General features: G+C 52.2%; 5 protein-coding genes across 5 annotated transcripts; 3 read left to right on the forward strand and 2 right to left on the reverse strand.

The window, feature by feature from the left end:
* Window positions 1-243: 243 nt before the first annotated feature.
* On the forward strand, window positions 244-1,591 carry N7506_011387 (TVP38/TMEM64 family protein; the record flags this gene model as incomplete). Its single annotated transcript, XM_056960680.1, has 3 exons — window positions 244-695; window positions 762-1,181; window positions 1,252-1,591. 3 exons carry the CDS (start codon window positions 244-246, stop codon window positions 1,589-1,591), a joined length of 1,212 nt encoding a protein of 403 aa, XP_056806835.1.
* A 612-nt stretch (window positions 1,592-2,203) lies between these two features.
* Window positions 2,204-5,446, forward strand: aof2 (putative lysine-specific histone demethylase Aof2; the record flags this gene model as incomplete). Its single annotated transcript, XM_056960681.1, has 1 exon — window positions 2,204-5,446. The coding sequence occupies one exon, from the start codon at window positions 2,204-2,206 to the stop codon at window positions 5,444-5,446; it is 3,243 nt and encodes a 1,080-aa protein (XP_056806836.1).
* Window positions 5,447-5,841: 395 nt separating this feature from the next.
* trr1 (thioredoxin-disulfide reductase TRR1) lies at window positions 5,842-6,949 on the reverse strand (the record flags this gene model as incomplete). The annotated part of the gene is made up of 2 exons (XM_056960682.1): window positions 5,842-6,869; window positions 6,928-6,949. The coding sequence occupies 2 exons, from the start codon at window positions 6,947-6,949 to the stop codon at window positions 5,842-5,844; spliced, it is 1,050 nt and encodes a 349-aa protein (XP_056806837.1).
* Window positions 6,950-7,610: 661 nt separating this feature from the next.
* N7506_011390 (uncharacterized protein) lies at window positions 7,611-11,911 on the reverse strand (the record flags this gene model as incomplete). Its single annotated transcript, XM_056960683.1, has 5 exons — window positions 7,611-8,784; window positions 8,840-9,042; window positions 9,096-9,221; window positions 9,272-10,548; window positions 10,627-11,911. 5 exons carry the CDS (start codon window positions 11,909-11,911, stop codon window positions 7,611-7,613), a joined length of 4,065 nt encoding a protein of 1,354 aa, XP_056806838.1.
* A 1,155-nt stretch (window positions 11,912-13,066) lies between these two features.
* Window positions 13,067-15,654, forward strand: kexB (kexin kexB; the record flags this gene model as incomplete). Its single annotated transcript, XM_056960684.1, has 2 exons — window positions 13,067-14,805; window positions 14,859-15,654. 2 exons carry the CDS (start codon window positions 13,067-13,069, stop codon window positions 15,652-15,654), a joined length of 2,535 nt encoding a protein of 844 aa, XP_056806839.1.
* Between the last annotated feature and the right edge of the window lie 368 nt (window positions 15,655-16,022).

Genomic DNA, 16,022 nt, shown 5'->3' on the forward strand with positions numbered 1-16,022 from the left:
TAAACACCCCGACTCCGGCGGATCCGCAAGGTGTCTTGAACTGAACTTTCAGCCTAAAGCGCTTGGCTTACTCCGTGAAAACGAAACCTCCATCTCTCATGCTTCTTCCGATCTAAGTTGGGCTTATAACCGCCCTTCTGGAAACCCCTCTGGGAAATCGCCGATCATTAGCTCACACTCGTTCCGTCACACCTTACCCCGAGACCCTGAGACCCTGATCATCCCCATCTAAACTCTGCCACAATGCCCGCGGACTACCAGTCCACCGCCAGGGCATTGTCTCTTTCTCCCTCATCGCCCGATCCTATACCTTCTTCCCCTGACGATGCTGAACCTTGGAATCGCGCGAGGCGGAACTCCGCTCGCTGGTCTGGCGGGCAGAGCTATCGCGAACAGATCATACAACGCGGGACAGAGTTGTACCAACGGGCGGATAAAATGTGGCAGGAGATGACTCTGTGGCAGAAAATCGCCTACATTTGTGTTTCTGTACTCTTGGGCGCATCTGGCATTGGATTCCTCGTCTTAACAGGGAAGGTGTTCATTTGGCTTGGACCGGTCGCTGAGAAGTGGGAAAGTTCGTGGCTGGTTGCTTTCGTGCTGTGGCTATGTGTCTTTTTTGTCTCATTTCCTCCATTGCTGGGATGGTCTACATTTGGCACGGTAGCGGGCTTCATCTTTGGCGTGTGGAAAGGGTAAGAAAGACCATTCGGATTCAATATGTGCATGGGATCAAAACGCTGACTGGATACATTCATTAGATGGCTTATCTACGCCTCCGCGACAATTCTTGGATCGACTGCCTCGTTCTATGTTTCTCGGACGATTCTGTCTGGGTTCGTACATCGTTTGATGGAGCGTGATAAGAGATTCGCGGCACTGGCCCTGACATTGAAGTATGATGGGCTCAAACTCCTGTGCATGATCCGCTTGTGTCCTTTGCCTTATTCAATCTGTAACGGCGCCGTGTCTACGTTCCCCACAGTGCAGCCGTTGATGTATGGACTTGCCACGGCCATTATATCCCCCAAGTTGCTGGTTCCTGCATTTGTTGGTAGTCGGATTCGCCTTCTCTCTGAAAAGGGCGAGGAGATGAGCGCGGGATCCAAGGCCGTCAATGTCTGCAGTATCATCTTTACAGTTGGTATTGGAATCTTTACCGGGTGGTATATTTACCAAAGGTTCGAACACCCGATTCATCGTTTGCCAACGTCCCCTGAACCCTCACTAACACTTTCTCTCCCTTGATAGAACTTTGGCCCGTGCAGCCGAGCTCGAAGCTCAAGAGCGAGCAGATCCTCGAGGCTCCTTCGATGCTGATCATGCATCGCGTCGCCCTCATGGGTTCTCAACTGATCCTAATGCCAACAAAGTGGATAGTGCGCTTGCCAGAGACGAAGAGGAGCGTATTGGATTCACCGATTTGGACGACGATAACGTTGATCTCGCGCTGGGTGACAGTGACAGTGACCAGCCTGGTCCCTGGAAGAACTCGAACCGCCGATCATACCATGACGAGTTCACGGATAATGACTCGGATGGAATCGCAGAGGAGGATGCCTTTGGGCTGCACAATCATGTTCCCAAATAAGCTAGAAACCGCAAGTAGAGAGAATGTAACGATTGTGAATATCTTGACGTTAAACCGCGTGCCGCAACTGCCGGACTGAGAAATACGCCCCGCTTCCGAACCAAAGCCAGGGTTTTTCTACTCTTCACATCGTACCCTTCAAAGTCAACAGTCCGTGGTCAATCGAACATTGAATTGAAGTATTCCCAATATATTGATGGGCTTCCTTTCCGCCAATTCTCAGGGTAGGATTTGTGGGAAGGGGTGAACTTGATGTATGTCCTGATCCGTGCTTCCTCCGGCTTCCATCTATTCTCTCATACTACTCCCCTGACCCTCATCTACATTGAATCATCCAGGCTCTGACACAAATCTAGTTGATTTATTTATTCAATCCTGTGTTCCTTCGGTTACTGCAGATCGGGTCTCTCTATGCGAAACCATATCATGGGTGCAGGCTTCAACATCTGATATCCACACATTCTTCGGGCTAGGAAGGGCTGTCAGTGACATCAGTCAACAAATTGCCCACTGTACTCTTCACGGTCCTTTGGCCTTCGTTCTGCCCGAATTGAAAAGGCTGTCGATTGATCATTCTCAGGCTGGTCGAACTGCAAATACCCGTGTATCAACATGCAGGGTGCCTCCATAAGATTTCAGCCGGGTGGCGGAATCCCTCCGGCCCAAGATCCATACATGAGTCAATATGGAAAAGAATCAGCAACTGATATACATGGCCCGGAGAACGTTCTACCCGAATCTGCCGAACTTGCTGAACCACCTGCGAAACGGATGCGGATCATACATGAGGCCCTTGATACAAGTTCGACACCAGTCAGTCTGGGCGATATAGGTCAAGCTGCTTCTGAGTCTCAAATATCCCTTTCCGAAGGATTTCATCCTGTGTATCCCAGGGAGAGGCTGTACATGGGTGGTGTTGGTAGTAGCAGCACCCCCAATGAGTCTACCCCCTCAACCGACTTGACATCAGCCATTGATCCAAAAAACTCCACATCTCCTCCACCGGTCCCCTTGCAGTCAATTCCCATGCAGTCAATTGTGTTTGGGCCAAATATACTTGAAAGCGGCAAGGTAGATCTGTCCAAATGTCGACCCCGCGCGTCCATCCCATCCAAACTCCACCCGTCCGTCTATGGTGAACAATGTGTTAGAGCGGCATATTCATCTCGGTTGAATCCATATGCTCTTCATCGCCAGGAGCAAGAATTCCTACAAGACCACCTCTGCCATGTACATGTGACAATATATCTCAACATTCGGAACGGGATTTTACTCCTCTGGGGCAGGAATCCAATGGTCGCTGTCACCAGAGAAGAAGCGCTTGGTTGTGCAAAAGATTACCGATGGATGAACTTAGCCTCGTTTGCTTACGATTGGCTTGCACGCAATGGTTACATCAATCATGGCTGTGTGGAGGCTCCATTGGCCCCGGTGAAACCCAAGCGCGGAAGACGGAAGGAAGGACCTACAATTGTTGTAATCGGCGCTGGAATGGCAGGCTTGGGATGTGCACGTCAATTGGAGAGTCTTTTCCGCCAATACCGTGAGTCAAATGTGCTACCTCGTGTGATTGTTCTCGAAGGACGGCGAAGGCTGGGGGGTCGCATCTATTCCCACCCGTTGACTAGCCTGAAGTCAAAATCCTTACCCAAAGGGCTTGTGCCAAAGGCAGAAATGGGTGCTCAGATTATCGTTGGTTTCGATCACGGTAATCCGTTGGATCAGATTGTTCGCGGGCAGCTGGCGCTTACATACCACAAGATTCGAGACGTCTCGACGATCTACGACATTGATGGATCTCCTGTGAATGAGAACCAAGATGCAATGGCTGAAAAACTCTACAATGACATTCTTGATCGAACAGGGTTCTATCGTCATAAAGCAAAGATTTCACCAACCGCCGAGGGAAACCGCGAGATGATTGATACTGGTCGCGAATCGGTCGTGGATGATGGACTCACTGTGCGACAATATGAAGAAGCGAGGGCCGCAGGAACAATTGATCTGCTGGTGCCGACCAAACGCGTTCGACGAGGAATCAAACACAAGACCGCGGAAAACGAGTTATCCGTCGACGTTGCGAGTGACCTGGCGGGAAATTCGGATGATGACCCAGCAGCTTTGACCTGTCAGACTACTGGATGGAAACTCAACCCTGGTTACACAGTGAGCGACACGATTGAGCTGGATCAGATTGCCAAGGTATCTCTGGCACAAACCCTTGGTGTGGTGATGGATGAGGGTGTCAAGCAATACCAGCGCATGCTTCCATTGACGCCTAAGGATATGCGTTTGATGAATTGGCATTTTGCTAATCTCGAATACGCCAACGCTACGAACGTCAACCGACTGAGTCTGTCAGGGTGGGACCAAGACATCGGAAATGAATTCGAGGGCGAGCACTCTCAAGTTATTGGGGGTTACCAGCAACTACCATATGGGCTGTACAACTTGCCAGAAAAGCTTGACGTCCGCACTCGCAAGATTGTCACTGATATATCTTACGATACTACCGGAACAAACGTACACAAGAAGGCGGTAGTGAAGTGTGAGAACGGGGAAACATTCACAGCAGACCATGTGGTATTTACTGGCTCTCTTGGTGTTTTAAAACAACAGAAGATCAACTTTGAGCCCCCTCTTCCTGATTGGAAGCGTGGCGCAATTGAGAGACTGGGCTTCGGTATCATGAACAAGGTCGTCTTGGTCTTCAAAGAACCCTTTTGGGACACCAAGCGGGACATGTTCGGACTTCTGCGCGAACCAGCGAACGCTGTGACCATGGTGCAAGAGGATTATGCCGCAAATCGTGGTCGTTTCTACTTGTTCTGGAACGTCATGAAAACAACTGGTCTTCCATGCTTGATCGCTCTCATGGCAGGTGATGCAGCCCACCAGGCAGAATGCACACCAGACGAAGAGATTGTGAAGGAAGTGACTGGTCAGCTTCGTAATGTGTTCAAAGATATGCCAGTTCCAGATCCCCTCGAGACTATCGTGACTCGCTGGGGCCAGGACCCCTTTACGTACGGCAGCTATTCCTATGTTGCCCAGTCAGCCTTCCCAGGTGACTACGATCTGATGGCTCAGCCCATCGGCAATCTCCACTTCGCCGGCGAAGCCACATGTGGCACTCATCCAGCAACTGTTCATGGTGCCTATCTATCGGGCTTACGAGCCGCGTCTGAGATCATCTCGCCGATAGCAGGTCCAATCGTAATGCCTCACCCTCTTGTCCCAGACAAATCCAAAGTCCGGAGCAAATCATCCACACCCTCTGCCTCCGTCAAGAAACCTCGAGGCTCCTTATCCACTTCCCCCGAGGCATCATCTCAACCCAAAGCCCCAACCTCCTCCTCCCGCAAACCAACTTCCTCCGATCAAACCCGCCGCGATGCCTACGATCAAGCCCTCTGGACAACCATCTACGCTGAATTAGGCTCTGCCCCCGCCCGACCCACAAAGACAGGTCTCAACCCCTTCCTGTTCTATCAAAAAGACTTTTGGCAGCAATGCCGCGATAATTGCGACCAACTACGCCGCACAACATCCAACAATCCCAATGCTAAGGCTCCCCGTGACGATATCCGCGCCGCGTTGGGCCAGATGTGGCGCTCTGCCACCCCAGCCGAGAAACAGCCCTACCTCGATCGGACAGAAGCAAACCGTCGTGCCAATGCGGAGGCCTGGGATAAATGGAAGGTTGATGTTGCGGAGTGGGAACGTGCTACGTTCGTTGTTAAGGATCGCTTTTGCGCCGAAAACCCGTTCGAGAGCTGGGTCATGCCGGACTATCTTGCTGAGGGAACTGCTGAGTCTGTTCCTGTGCTTGGCACGGCTTTCGGTGGGCAGTAAGAGAACCGACGAAATGCTTATATCTTAATCAGCATTTCTCAAAGATAAAAGGTGGTTCGTCTCTGGTGGAGAGAACAATGTTACGAATATGATTACCCTTATTTCAAGTTAATGAAAATCAAAAAAAAGTTTCAATGTTTAATTCGACTCCAGGGCTTTTGAAATGTAAAAATAGGACATAGACGGCTAGCCAGTCAGACGCAATGCCGAACAAGCTCAAGGAGATAAACCTAAAGAGAACGAGAGAAAGTACTTGTATCCAGTGTAGATGAGAAATGTGTATTTGATATATCGTCTAACAAAAGTCTAACAGGGTAAAAAAAAAAGAACCCCAACACACAGACCAGAGATTATGTTTCATGTATCGTGATAATGCAAACAGAAAGGAAATGCATTTAAAGCAGGGGGTTGGACTTGTACTCAGCCGGGCCATCGGCAGGAGCGTCCTTTTCAACAGCAGGCTCCACAGACTCATTCTCAGAGATGAACTTCTCAGCCTCAAGAGCAGCAACACAGCCAGAGCCCGCACTGGTAATAGCCTGGCGGTAACGCTTGTCCTGAACATCACCGCAAGCGAAGACACCCTCAACATTGGTGAAGCTGGTACCGGGCTTGGTGACAATGTAACCCTCGTCGTCGAGCTCGACCTGGCCCTTAACCAGAGCGTTGGCGGGGTCGTGGCCAACAGCGTAGAAGAGACCGTTAGCATCAACGATCTCCTCCTTCTCTGTGGAAACGTTCTTGACACGGAGGTGAGTCATCAAGCCATTGGGCTTGTTCTCGCCAATGACCTCGGTGGCAACAGTGTTGAAACGAACAGTGCACTTGGGGTGGGCGAGCAGACGGTCAGCCATGACCTTGGAAGCACGCAGCTTGTCCTTGCGGACGAGGACAGTCACGTGGCTACCGTACTTGGCGAGGAACATAGCCTCCTCAGCGGCAGAGTCACCACCGCCAATGACGTACAGGGGCTTGTTACGGAAGATAGGGACAGCACCGTCGCAGACAGCGCAGGCACTGATACCGTTCTGCCAGAAGGTTTCCTCACCGGGCAGGTTGAGGCGGCGAGCGTTGGCGCCGGTAGCGATGATGACAGCGTCGGCGGTGCGGACGGGCTCACTGCCCTCGGCATCATTCCACTCGGTCCACATCTTGAATGGGCGGGAGGAGAGATCCAGCTTGGAGATGGTCTCGGTGATAATCTCGGTACCGAAACGCTCGGATTGGGCGCGCATGTTGTCCATGAGCTCGGAACCGCCAATGCCGTTGGGGAATCCGGGGAAGTTCTCAACGTCCGTTGTAGTGGTCAATTGACCGCCGGCAGCGGTGCCGTTGGCGAGCATACCCTCGTAGAGGACGGGCTGGAGCTCGGCGCGAGAGAGGTAGATGGCGGCAGTGTGCGCACCAGGGCCGGAGCCGATGACTGGCGGAAGGTTAGAACGGCGATCCCCGAAAGAAGTGATCAAGGTATAGTCACTTACTAACTACTTTAGAGTGCACCATTCTGGCGGATGTGCAATTGACGCGCAGCGGCGTCGAGATTTTCGAGAAGACCGAGGTCGAAGGTGGGGATTGGTGATAGACGGTAGTTGCCGCGGCGGCAGTAAAACCGATAGAGCGGAGGGCGGAGGGAAAGCGTCGGAAAGTTGAGGAAAACAGCTTGAAGGTGTCGGAGAGAAGGGGAGGAGGGGGGACTGTTATATCTTTTTTTGGAGGGGCAGTGGGGATTTTCGGATTAGGTGATGTAGTGATTGATAACCAGCAAGAAAATCAGAGACTGGACCCGTCGAATTACTTTCTCTTTTGCCGAAAGACTGGAGCTTATACAATCTTGAAAATGGAATCGATTCGACCCTTCGCATTGGCCAAATCGCTGGCGTCTTCGGCTTTCTAAGCATCCGTCACGTGCCTGGTCGAGACCGCGGGCTGATGTAATTTTCCAATCAGCTCATCTCGGCCCGGTCAGGGCTTCGGCTCAGGGCTTTGTACTTCGTCACCGTCCATGATACAACACGACTAGATCCTTGACAGCACCTTGATTGTTTTCCTTATTTCTTACTTAAAGAACGAAGAGAATGATTGTTTGGCAAGTCATCATGGGTCATTATTCATAACGCAAAATTAAAAAAGACAAAATACCCAAATCCATCTAGCTTATAGTACATTAGATCACGCCAAACCACTTCTTTCGTGGACGGGGATTTCCCTCGGTCTCAGGATAAGACTCGGCCATCATATGCGGTGGGAGCCGTTGAGGGACTTCACTTTCTGAGTAATCATCCTCCTCGCTCCCGGGATATCCCTCATACTGTCCATCATCCGGACCATCGTACTGTCCATCATATTGACCATCATGCTGGGGATGTTGAGCCATGGCGGCATTCGCGCGGGTATTGTTAATCAAGTCGGGGTCTTCGTAATCATCTTGGTCGTCATCACTAAGGTCGTCTTCGGGGTATGGTCCAGCATTGGGCTCTCCTTCGTTCTTCTTTCGACGAGGAAGGAACTTTCTCCAGCCCTTGACGATCTGTGTTGGGGGTGGGTCGTACTCGGTTCCATTGTAATGCAGCGCAGGCACAAGCAGCTTGTAAGGGGCTGTGATGCCCGCTGGGTCTGAGGAGCTGATCTCAAGGTTCAATGTGATAGCGAGTCCGCCTTCGAGGTTGATGTAGGTGCCTGCACCATCATCGCCCTTCGCGGCCTTCTTAGATCTCAGGCTGAGGTTCGTTGGTCGGCGGTGGAAGGTGCCTGGTCGCTGTGGCGCCGCGGCCCCTGCAAAGTATCCGTCTCCGCCTTCATGGGGCTGGGATGGGACATCGACGCTAGCGCGTCGATGGAAGCTGGTCTCGTCGCCTCGACTGAAGCTCATGGTTCTTGTGGGAGGGGGACCGCGGTTGGAGAGACGTCTGAGGATCCCAGGCTTGCCTGTTCCATAGGGTGATTTGTCTGCACGACCCAGTGATAGGGTGCGTTGCAACTTGCTGGGTCGGGCTTCTGGAGTTGGTGCCCTTTCAGACTCGGGAGTACCGGGAGGAGTCGAGCCGGGCTTATACTCTCGGATCGAGCACCAGTTTCGACGAGGTAATAATCGCTTGTTGTTGCGTGGCTTGCCATTGACATCTTGGGTGAAAATGGGAATGACATCCTCGTCTGTGTTTGAATCCATGTGGTGGACTGTGTTCCGCTTGTTAAGCATGTCCGAGATCAAGTCTGTCTCAGGAATGTCCGCAATAGCGGAGGAGATGACGTTGGGCATGTAGCGATAATCGTGGTCTTTGGCGACACCCATCTTGGGGTTTGAGTAGAATTGTCCGACTGCAGCAAGGTGCACATCACCACTGCAAAGTACAAGTTAGTCTGACTTCTAGGCTCCTTTGGAAACATAAAACATACCTGAGAATTGTCACACGGACTGACTTCTCTGCAGCCAGGTCCTGGAGATCCTCAACCAGCCATGTTCTTTCGGACTTGAGGTGTTTGCCGGCCCAGTGATCATCGAACACCTCCACATTTCCTCCAGACTTGTTGACAAGGCCACCAAGGACACCAGCCTTGCCAAGCGACTTGCGGCTGTTCATAAAGTTCCTGAGCATTGCCTATGATAAAGTCAGTAAACAGATTGACCCATAAGAAGTTGTAGACCACATACCACTCTGGGATAGGCAACAGGAACACTGGAGAGGACAATCAAGTGCTTCGTCTCTCCTTTAATAATCTCTTTGTGGCAGCGATCCCACAACATATCGCAGGTCTCCTCACTAAGAACCTCGTTACTCTGCAAATGCGTCAGTATAGTTCCTCGTCTTAGGCAAAAATTCAACTTACGCGTCTCTCAGTGCGACAATCCAGGCCAAGGAAAGAAACTCCTTTGCCGAAAGACATGAACAAATTTCGACTTCTCTGATCAATATAGGGACCTGGCTGAGCACCAAGAAGCCAACTAGGCTCCTCCACCTCTGTTTCATCGGGAACACTGTGGTGTTGGAAAAGTAAATAGTACTTGAAAGCAATCTTTCCAATCCCCGAGATAACAGAGGTATGCATGAAATCCTCATGGTAGGACCCAAAGCCCTCAAAGATCTCATGGTCGTTCCAAACATTGACCATAGGAATTTGCGAATTGGCCAAAGAAAAGAGACCTTGCGAGAACCACGCCGCATAATTTTCAAGGTAGAACTGTTCAATTTCAGCACGGAAAGCAGGTGTGAACGGCGCTCCGTATCTCTCGCCAGCGTTCTTGATCTTGATCCATTCCTGGAAGTGCTTGGATCGAGTAATGACGGAGTCATTGAAGATCTGATCACCACCCCCAACCATAACATGGAAAGGACGGGTCTGGTGTTCGTTTAGTATATCGCGCCACAGCGGATCGGGCCCGCAGACACGATCCGAGTCAACAGACGGACTGAACCCGTTACCGGTGTGGAACATGATGTTCATGGATTCTCCAGCGGGAGGAACCCAGAATCCGAGGGCAGGCCCTTGGTTGATTCGGTATGCGATCCGCTGCTCTGTTGAGCGAAGCTCGACCTCCAGATTGAACTTCCAGAATGTGACGTCTCTTGCGGCGTCTGCGTACAGTCGGACTCCGGGGATATCACGGAAGAGATCTGCTGTTTCGCCATCGACGGCATGGATTCTGTTTGAGGGCATGGGTTGCTTGAGGCCTTCGCTGGTGTAGTCAACTATGCTTGGCGAGAGCTCGTATATGCCATCCTCGGTCTGTTCGAATGACAGATCGACTTGCTCCTCGACATGTTCAACTGGTTTGACGTAGAGGGGTCGGCCATCTCGGCCTACCTTCATGAGACCGGCTGTTGGATCGACGTATTCAGGTGCAAGTTGCATCCCGTCTTCACGGCTGACTTCGATGGGTGGAGGGGGAAGAAGATCCATTGGTTGAGAGAATAGTCTCAATGTGGGCGGGATTTCGTATGAAGAGCGAACGTCTCCAGTTGCAATCAGGATAGAACCTCGCCAGATGTTCTTCTCCACAGGCTCGCTGGGTGTGCCGACGTTGACTCGCTTAATTCCTGTGTATCGTAGCAAGGGACCACATCGCAAGAAGAGGCGAGGCTGGAAGGTTTTGTGCTCAGTTACACCTGGGTATTGTTAGCAAATTTTCTAAAATGGTCTCGGCACGCAATAATATTTTAGCAAGCACAGGAGGGAGCTCTTACCTGACAGCTTCTGAGCAGGTGATTTGTAGGTCTTGGGTAGAGCTCTACTCTTTCGACGATCCGTGTTGTCACCACCCTCCCACCATGCTTTGCTTCGGTTAATATCCAGGGTCTGGAAATCGAAATCAGAGGCCCGGAGTTGAGCAGGCTTTGCGCCTCTCCATTCGAAGATTGGTGGTGGTGTCGGCGGTGGTACATTGAAGGAGACGTTCTTGGGCTTGCTCTGTGACTCGGCACTGTCCCCGGGGCCAATTGGTGATGGGGAGAGGGATTGGTCGTGTGGTCTCTCTGCTCTGAGGGCGGAAGGTACTTGTCCAGCGCGAGACGCCGCTTGAGACACAGATCGACTGTGGTTGATGTTGTGAGCAGGCCCCGGTTTTGCAGGTCCACTGACGGTGACTGATCTCTTAGGAACGTTGCCCATCTTTGCCGATGATGGAATAGCACCCTGTGCATGCGCGAATTGGGGGTCCTCGGGGCGACGGATGGCTGGGTATTGGGGATTTGCCGAGCCATTCCTGTTGTGACGCACCGCGGCGTTTCCAGGTTGTCGTTGCTGGGAGGCGTTCGATTGTCCATTTCGCACTTCGCGGTCAATGGGGGCATCGTCTCGCCTACTCTTTTTGGTCGTGTCGCGGGGTGATTTGATGTTTTCCACAGGCTGAGCAGATGCTTGACGCGCTGCAGCTGCCAATGCGGCTTTCTCCTGTTGCGCCTTTTTGCGCGCCATGCGTTCGCGGGCTTTGCTCTCGGCCTCTTGCACGCGTGCGCGCTTCTCCTCCTTGCTGATCCCCGTCAACGTGACCTCCAACTTCTGGAGCGGGGATCGGTCCGAGGCCCAGTCTCGCCGAGAGTCGCTGGCCGAGCCCGAGCGTGTGGTATTAGAGCGACCCGGCACAGCAGATGCCCCAGCAGCAGCGGGTGGCGGTGACGAGACTTGAATTTGTGGCATGGCTGCTGAGTCCGGAGCGTGTGCATCTGTCGGAAGACCTCGCGGTATGGCGGACTCCTCTGATAACTCTGATGTAGATTCGGGAACTGGCTTGCGGGTGGTATTTTTAAGATTTCCCTCGGGCTGATTTCGAGCTCGGGCTGAGAAGCTTCTATCTACCTGGCCCGTCGAGTGGGCACCGCTTGGGTTGTGAGATAGATCCGAGTCTTGGTGTTCATAGCTCTCGTTGGATGGCGGGGCTCTGCGATTGCGCCCTGGTCTTTGTGCCCCATTGGCCTGAGGAACAGAGGCATTTGCCATGTCGGGTGATCCAGGCATTGTCACGGCCGCCATGCTGTTGCCCAAATTCAATACCGCTCAATATGGCGATCGGAAAATGCGTTGGTGCCAAGCGAGTGATTGACAATGCAACTGGGGCGAGAAGCGTCAACGGCACCGTGTACAGGTTGGGTAGATTCAGAGGGAATTGGAATCTAGGATGTGACTTAATCTGATGCCTAACGCAGGTAATGCAGGTAACGCAGGTCACCACACCATGGCCCGATCTGATTCGCACTGGGAAGTTGAAGTACGTCAAGTTGTGCGACCGGGTATAAGAATAGGAAATTGAAGAAGAAGAGATTTCTGACACGGCCTTTGTCGAGGTCTATACAATATCCTGGTGGCTGGTATCCCAGCCTTCGCGCGGGGGCTGCCATAAGAGCCAATAGTAGACCCCCGGGTGAATTCGATAGTTCAGGTACCTGTGGCCAGAATGGCATTTTGGGGCATTGTTATAATGGTCTAAGCATATCAGAAAGTGTCCAGCTTTGTCTAGCCATTATAAGCATCACTCCATAGCCGTTGCTCCCGCCAGAACAACCTTGGAAATACCGCCCACACTACTCCACACCATACTGAGACATGTTTACTCCGTAGACGATTCAAGGTCGCTGGGAACTCCCTGTGATAGTCTGTGAGTTGCAATATATGCAATATATGCAAGGGTGGTGCTACTAGAGAGTACTCATGCTCAACCTTGGAAGTCGTCCATAGTTAAGACCACTTACTCCGTGCCTCCGCTGGTCCTCGCTCAGATGGACTTCCCAATGGGGTTTAGACATAGTGATTCTCATACGGAGTACTAGTTCATGATTTACCTAACTGCTTGGCTAACCAAATGTCAAATGGCCCCCGTAGAAATAAGTCGAAGGAGTAACCGTGGCCTTTGAGCAGTCAATAAGAGACCCCAATAGGATCCCGTGCGTGGCCTCTGACGATCCTCCTATCTGACCTGACACTTTTGCCTTTCACTCTACTCCTCACCAACGGCATTGAACCGTCATTTGCTTGACATTCAATTACTCACACCTTTGTTCGCTTGACTTTCTCAAGCTTGTTTCAAGTCGCCAACGGTCCGGAACCGATGGCAGCCGCTTGCTAGCTATACCTTCAAACCTCCCAACCTCCATCGCGAACCCACCCTGTCCTCCTTTCTTCCGATACATAATGCGTCTGGGTATTGTCACCACATTGGGTCTGGCCAGTGCGGTCGCTGGAAACCTACACCCTCGCTCTCAAGAATCCCGCGACTTCTTCGCTCTCCACCTCGATGACACCACCTCCCCTTCCGACATCGCACAGGTCCTAGGCGCCCGCCACGAGGGCAAGATCGGTGAACTCGATGGACATCATACGTTTTCTCGGCCTCGGGAACATGAGACTCAGACGGATACCCTGTTAGATGACTTACGCGCGAAAAGGAAGCTCCGGAAGCGGTCCGGGGAGATTGATGCGCAGAGTGACGATCCACTAGATGGTGTCTTATGGTCGCATAAGCTTGCTCCTGCAAGACAGAAGCTTCACAAAAGACTTCCTCCAGTTTCAGTGCCTTATGAATCGCTGGACAAGCGAAAGGTGGATGCGCAGGCCGCTGCAGCTCAGAAAAACGTCATGTCCACCCTCGGGATCAGTGATCCCATTTTCAAGGAACAATGGCATCTTCTGAACACCCTGCAACCGGGCCACGATCTCAATGTGACGGGTCTTTGGCTGGAGGGCATTACGGGTGAAGGAATCGCTACTGCGGTGGTGGATGATGGACTCGATATGGACAGCAATGACCTGAAACCGAATTACTTCGCGGAGGGCTCGTGGGATTTCAACGAGGGAAGTCCCGACCCCCGCCCTCTTTTGCTGGACGACAAGCATGGCACTCGATGCTGCGGTGAGATCTCAGCGTCCAAGAACGATGTTTGTGGTGTCGGTGTTGCCTACGACAGCAAGATTGCCGGTATTCGAATTCTCTCCAAGCCTATCGACGACATCGACGAGGCGGCTGCGATCAACTACGCATACCAAAAGAACGATATATATTCATGCTCTTGGGGCCCCATTGATGATGGCGCTACGATGGATGCACCGGGAATTCTGATCAGACGAGCCATGGCCAACGGCATTAACAAGGGCCGAGGCGGCAAAGGGTCCGTTTTTGTGTTTGCCGCCGGCAATGGCGCTCTGTATGGAGACAACTGCAATTTCGATGGTTACACCAACAGCATCTACAGCATCACAGTCGGTGCCATTGATCGGCAAGGCAAGCACCCGACCTACTCAGAGTCCTGCTCGGCCCAGTTAGTCGTCGCATACAGCAGTGGATCTGGAGATGCGATTCACACCACTGATGTTGGTGCCGACAAGTGCTTCTCCGGGCACGGTGGTACATCTGCTGCCGGTCCCTTGGCCGCAGGAAGCGTGGCTCTTGCCCTCAGTGCACGACCAGAGCTGACATGGCGTGATCTGCAATACATCATGGTTGAGACCGCGGTTCCTGTGAGCGAGGACGATGGCAGCTGGCAGGTGCTGCCCTCTGGTCGCAAGTTCAGTCATGACTGGGGCTTCGGAAAGGTCGATACCTATACCATGGTCCAGCGTGCGAAGACTTGGGAGCTCGTGAAGCCGCAGGCCTGGTTTAACTCGCCTTGGCTGCGAGTTCATCAGGCAATTCCCGAGGGCAACCACGGACTGCTCAGCCGCTACACCGTCAGTGCTGATCGCTTGAAAGAGGCTAACTTTGCCAAATTGGAGCATGTCACTGTGACTATGAACGTCAACCACACCCGCCGCGGTGACATCAGCGTTGAGCTGCACAGCCCTGGTGGAATTGTGAGCTACCTGAGTGTTGCTCGCAGAAATGATAACGTGGCAACTGGCTATGACGATTGGACATTCATGTCCGTTGCTCATTGGTATGCACATTCCCCTATTCCAAGCTCCGTGCGCTGCTAACAATTTTGACTAGGGGCGAATCTGCCGAGGGTGAATGGACAATCATTGTGAAGGATACCGACAAGAATGAGAACACCGGCAGTTTCACCGATTGGCGACTAAACCTCTGGGGTGAGGCCATTGATGGTTCTAAGCAAGAGCTTCATCCTCTCCCCGAGGAGAACGATGATGACCATCCCTATGAGGATGCCCATGTCGCCACGACTAGTGTCGCTGCCGCTCCAGTCAAGACCGGGGTGCCTGAGAACCCGGACGACCACCACGACCGACCTGTGAATGCCAAACCACAAGAGTCTTCCAACCCATCGTCTCCGGAACCAACACCAGAGCCGGAAACCAAGCCAGACTCGACGCCCATCGAAGACGAGAAGGAGCCCACCAACACTTCTGGTGACGAGACCGCCTCGCCTTCATCATCCTCTTCCTCAGACTATATATCATCGTACCTCCCCACCTTTGGTACATCAAAGCGTACTCAGGTCTGGATCTACGCCTCTTTCGCGATGATCGTTGTCTTCTTCATCGGGCTGGGTGTCTACTTCCAGCTGCAACGAGTCAAGCGTCGTCGCACCACTGCTCACGACGACTACGAGTTTGAAATGATCGAAGACGAAGATGAGATGCAACCCATGGCGGGCGCCTCTGGCCGGACACAGCGTCGGGGCGGAGAGCTCTATAATGCCTTTGCTGGTGAAAGTGACGAGGAGATGTTCAGTGACGATGACGAGCCATATCGGGATGGGTTGGCCAATCAGCCAGAGAATTCCAGTAGAGATGATCCCTCCCATGGCCGTCAAGAAAAGCCATAGATGGGGTTTGTTCCCCTTTTTGCATTTTGTTTGGCGTTGTTGATACGCTTCATTGAATCGAGGGCCCACTTCGGACAAGACGGAAAACGACCGAGGCCTTTTTGTATATCTATCTATTGATAAGAACATATGCTCTGCATAATGCCCGAAGAAGTCACTAATTTCATGAGCAAAGTAAATCCCACCAAGATCATGACGGTAAAGCATGTACTCCGTAGCGCGTAAATTATCAGACGTCAAAGAGCGATGACGCTGTTTCGGGAACTCCGCCTTGGGGAAGGGCGATCATCGAACTCACCTCCAACCTCCAAAACTACCCCCTCGTCCCACCTTTCTCGCCCTTGCAGTCCCTTTGAATTGTCGTTTCC

The sequence above is a fragment of the Penicillium brevicompactum genome (genome assembly GCF_028827555.1).
Source record: "Penicillium brevicompactum strain IBT 35665 chromosome Unknown utg000007l_segment0_segment0, whole genome shotgun sequence".
NCBI classification, from domain to species: Eukaryota; Fungi; Ascomycota; class Eurotiomycetes; order Eurotiales; family Aspergillaceae; genus Penicillium; species Penicillium brevicompactum.